This window comes from Triticum aestivum, chromosome 5B (genome assembly GCF_018294505.1).
Source record: "Triticum aestivum cultivar Chinese Spring chromosome 5B, IWGSC CS RefSeq v2.1, whole genome shotgun sequence".
NCBI classification, from domain to species: Eukaryota; Viridiplantae; Streptophyta; class Magnoliopsida; order Poales; family Poaceae; genus Triticum; species Triticum aestivum.
In genome coordinates, this window is record NC_057807.1 from 683,680,613 (window position 1) to 683,685,399 (window position 4,787).

The 4,787-nt window shown below is 57.0% G+C and overlaps 1 protein-coding gene across 1 annotated transcript; it reads right to left on the reverse strand.

Annotated features, from left to right (window-relative positions):
• Positions 1-3,242: 3,242 nt before the first annotated feature.
• On the reverse strand, positions 3,243-4,108 carry LOC123117647 (subtilisin-like protease SBT3.17). The gene is made up of 3 exons (XM_044538363.1): positions 3,851-4,108; positions 3,666-3,763; positions 3,243-3,577 (listed from the first exon to the last, which is right to left on the reverse strand). Exons 1-3 carry the CDS (start codon positions 4,018-4,020, stop codon positions 3,501-3,503), a joined length of 345 nt encoding a protein of 114 aa, XP_044394298.1. The 5' UTR covers positions 4,021-4,108; the 3' UTR covers positions 3,243-3,500.
• Positions 4,109-4,787: the final 679 nt, after the last annotated feature.

The window sequence follows — 4,787 nt, forward strand, 5'->3', positions numbered from 1 at the left end:
CGCAACTTGTGTAGTAGCCGATTGGCGAGCCACCGCGTGACTCACCCATCGCTGAAGCCTCGACCGGCCTGAGCGCTTGCGCTGGCGGGAGACCGGGAGGGTGGACGATGGAGGAGCCGACCGATACTGGGTCGACGGTTGCCGCAGCAGAACGCCGCGGACACATGCGCGAAAATGCGTCGCACCGCGGACGGGGAGCGCGTCTACGTCGAGTGGAGCCTCCTGGAGCCATGCGGAGTCGTCGGCGATGAAGGTGAGAGTGCCGAGACGGATCTCTTGACCCTTGACCAAAACTCCAGCAGACACCATGATGAGAGTACTCGGAAGAATCGCAACTTCTCCACAAAATCGCTAAAACACCTGCCCCAAGGTGGGCGCCAACTGTCGTGGTTCTAAGCCTGACAGTAGAGTGGGGGGTAGGTATGGAGAGGCAAGGTCCTAGCTATGGAGAGGTTGTAAGCACAAAGGATGTACGAGTTCAGGCCCTTCTCGGAAGAAGTAACAGCCCTACGTCTCGGAGCCCGGAGGCGGTCGAGTGGATTATGAATGTATGAATTACAAGGTGCCGAACCCTTCTGCCTGTGGAGGGGGGTGGCTTATATAGAGTGCGCCAGGACCCCAGCCAGCCCACGTAGGAGAGGGTTTAAGGTGAGTTAAGTCTGGGGCGTTACTGGTAACGCCCCACATAAAGTGCCTTTACTATCATAAAGTCTACTTGATTACAGGCCGTTGCAGTGCAGAGTGCCTCTTGACCTCCTGGTGGTCGAGTGAGTCTTCGTGGTCGAGTCCTTCAGACCAGTCGAGTGAGTCCTCATTGGTCGACTGGAAGGCGACCTCTTCTAAGGATGTCTTGGGGTAAGTTACTTGGATCAGGTCCATGACCCTACCCTAGGTACATAACCCCATCAGGTGTAGCCGGTATTACTCGCAACTGGAGAAGTCCACACATCACTGTGAAGTAGTTCAAACGGATACGATGCAACTGACGAGGAAGTGCTAAAAGGAAGCCGAGTATGTTTGCCTAGACGACACGCATGACAAGTGTGACCGTCGGTCTTATTACAAGTGAAAGAAAAACTCCTAAGAATATGACGAAGGGTGGTGTCGTTCGGATGTCCCAAGCGAGCGTGCCAAAGATCCACACCGACGGAGAGGGCGACCGGAGAGGTGGAGGTGGAGGCGGGTGGGTGGACTGGGTAGAGCTCGTCGGGGCTATCACATCGGTGGAGCACCATCCGGGTACGGGCGTCCTTGACAGAAAAACCACACATGTCAAATTCAACGGTGACAGGGTTATCACGAGTAAGGGAACGAACGGAAACAAGATTAGTAATGAGTTCGGGAGAGACAAGTATGTTAGATAATGAAATCGGTGTAGATGTGGACGGAAAGTAAGCATGGCCTATGTGCGTGATAGGGAGAGATGACCCATCGCCAACAGTAATACGATTGGAGGTATGAACAGGATATGAGGAGTGGAGAGTACCGGGATTGGCAGCCATATGAGAGGTGGCGCCACTATCCATGTACCAATCGCCGCCACCCGTGTAGTTGGCTGGGGAGGGGGCGGACTGGAGCGCCGCGAGAAGGGCCGGATCCCATGGAGCCGGCGGGAGCGGCGGCGCCGACGATGGCAGTGCGGCATATGGCGCCGCGGCATAGGGCACCGGCGGCAGCGCGGTGTAGGGCGCCATGGCGTAGGCGCCTGGAGATGGCGCGGCGTACGGCGCTGCTGGAGGCGCGGCGTACGGCGCCTGTGGCGCGGCGATCAGCGCCTGGTGCGCTGCGGGACGTGGCCCCAGAAGGCCAGGAGCGGGCGGGCGGGGCACCGGCATGCTATACGCATGCACCAGGCCCGTCCACGGGTTCTGGGCCGCGGCCCAGGGCGCGGTGGCCTGCTGCTGACGAGGCTGGCCCCCCTGGCCGTTTCCCTTGCGACCGCGACGCCCACCATGGCGGCGATCGGAGGAGGCAAGCGGGGGTGGCGGCCCCTGGAAGTGGCCCGCTGGTGGCGGCGGGTACGACCCGTAGGAGGCCGCCGGAGGAGGGAACCGCGGCGCGGCGGGCGCCTGTGGAGCCGGCGGGGGCGGGCCGCTGCGGGAGGTCCCGGCAGCGAGGGCGACGTGGGTCGCCCTAGTTTTCGCCATCTTCATGCGACGTTCCTCCAGACGCAAGTAAGCCACAACCTTGGCAAAGGTTGGCTCCGGGATCAAGGTGAGGTTGGAGGCAGCGTTGCCGAACTCTTCATTGAGCCCGGCGGAGAGGGTGCTGAGGAGGAGATCGTCGGAGATGATTTCGTCGAGATCACGGAGCTCATCTGCAAGTTTCTTGAGACGCATGCAATAGTCATCGACAGAGGAATCAAGTTGATGCGACCCAAAAAACTCTTGTTGAAGAAAAACCCGGCGTTGGAGTTGGTTGTCGGTGAAGAGCCCGTTGAGTTTGGTCCAAACGGCGATGGCGTCATCCCCGTCGCTGACCACCGTGTTGAAGAGATCCTTGGAGATGGTGAGGTAGAACCACCAGATGAGTGTAGCATCGATGGTCGTCCACTCTACATCACCGAGCATGAGGCTGGAATCCACGGAACCGTCGACGTGATCATGGAGATGATACTCGCGGAACACTAGAGAGAAATAGGTCTTCCAGGCATAGTAGGTGGAGGTGGAGTAGTCAAGGCACACGGGGACACGGCGGTGGATGTCAAGATCGCGGATGAGCACGGGATCGGGGCCGGCGAAGGGGTTGGGGACGACGGAACCGGATGCGGAGGAGGCGGGTGAGGCCATGGCGATGTCGGGTGGGAGAGGGAAGGTGGTGGTGCGGCTGGAGGGGAAGCAGCGGCAGGGAGAAGAAGCGGCAGCGGCGGTGCAGCTAGGGGGCGGCGGCGGCGGTGATGCGGCGGCGGCAGCCTAGGGCGCGGCGGCAGCAGGAGCGGAAGCTGTTTAGGAAGAGGATCGTGTGAGGAAAACTGATACCATATTGTTTGGCAATGCAACTCTCAATTGATTTGGGTGCATACACGCACGTATATATTTACAATGAGCAGCCCACGGCCTCGACTATACATGGTAACTAGGAGGCGGGGCAAGGTAGGAAATGATCCTACATATACGTGCGATATACTGCCTATACAAAAGATATTCAACATCTAGAACTAAAATACATCTAGATACATCCACATGCGCGACAAGTAATTCGGAACGGAGGGAGTAGTACATATGATGCCTGAGATGGTTGACTGAAGCTTAAGGAATCACTTTGGGGGCGATTGTGCATTATCTTAAAGTACATGCACATTCATGCAGATTGCAGAACTAGAACCAAAAATAGAGAGGCACAGATGAAAATTAGTAAGAGCTTAGCTAATGAGATTACATCATCATCCGATCTTCTTGAAGAGAAAAAAGATGTTCGCTTCTCCAGAGAATCAGTACACACGAGTTGCACGATATGTATCAGCCCGTATCAGCCGAATGGATGGGCCGCGCTAGATTGGATCAGCTGACGCCGTCGAAGTTGCTGCTCATGAGTTGCAACGTAGCGCTCGGCAGCGGCCGGTTCACATGCGGTTGCTCTGCATGCATGACCACGTACACCGCATCAACATCGATCTAGCTAAGTTAACTCATGGCAATCGATTGATCCAAGGGGCTTGAGCTTACTCTTGATGGCCTCGAGCTCGGCCGGCGTGACCCTCGCCGAGAACCCGCTGACCACGTTCTTGTAGTTGTATATGATGGCCGCCTTCGCCTTCTCCTCGCTTCAACACGAACACACAATCACCATGCACGCACGCACGCCAACGTATGAATTGGATCACACACGGCCGATCGAGTCGTATACGTACCTGCCGAGGGCGGCGGTGAGGATGCCGAGGTGGTACTGCATGCAGGTGACGCCGGGCGGTGTGGGGTCGACGAAGAACAGGTAGGTGGCGGGCGGCCCGTCCGCCGCGGCGCCCATGACGACGGCGCCGAGGACGAGGAGTGTGAGGAAGGTGGCCGTCGGAGGCGTCATTGCATGCAAGATCGATTCGATCGATCGGGCAGGAAAGGTTTCCTCTTGTCTCGTCAGTTCTCTGTTTATGGAGCTACGAGGAGACGAGGCCCGTATTGAACGGCGCCGGTTGTTCGGTCGCGACAGCGCTTTTGTCCCATGGCTCCGAAAATAGCAACTTCCTGCATGTACGTACGTTCATCTCGATGTTGCAATCAAATTTCGGACAGTTTTTTCTTCAATTTACATGAGGTATTGCGAACCAACATGTGGTTGAATGGTTACGAAAAAGAGTTTCCCCCGCTTTGTATTACAAAGCAACCATCCGATACGACCAACGATAGCAGCTCGGGCGGAAGCAGCACAATCACACCCAAAAAAATGAAAGAGAAAAAAAAAGAAACAAATGCCGATAACAGCGGGTCGACAAAAATGACGAAGCCTCGTGACCGCTGCGTCCACCGGAGATCGCCCACCAAGCTCTGAGACTCCGAAGCACCAGTACCAATCAACACCTTCAAGAAGGAACGCGACGATGACGACGTTGCTGCCAAGGGTTTTCCCCGATACACGGCGAGGAGAGAGAAAGGGTAGCCCCGACACCTTTCAGGAAGGTCCAGCGGCACCCTCAGGCGCCACCGCGTCAGTGTCGGCCAAGCCAACAGGGATTTCTCCCGATCCCAGCCTCTACCTCAAGCACTTCGGAGCTCGCCACCAAACCGACCACCACCCAACGCCAATACGGACAGGAAGCTTCACACGTTGTCTCACCACGACACCGCGAAAAT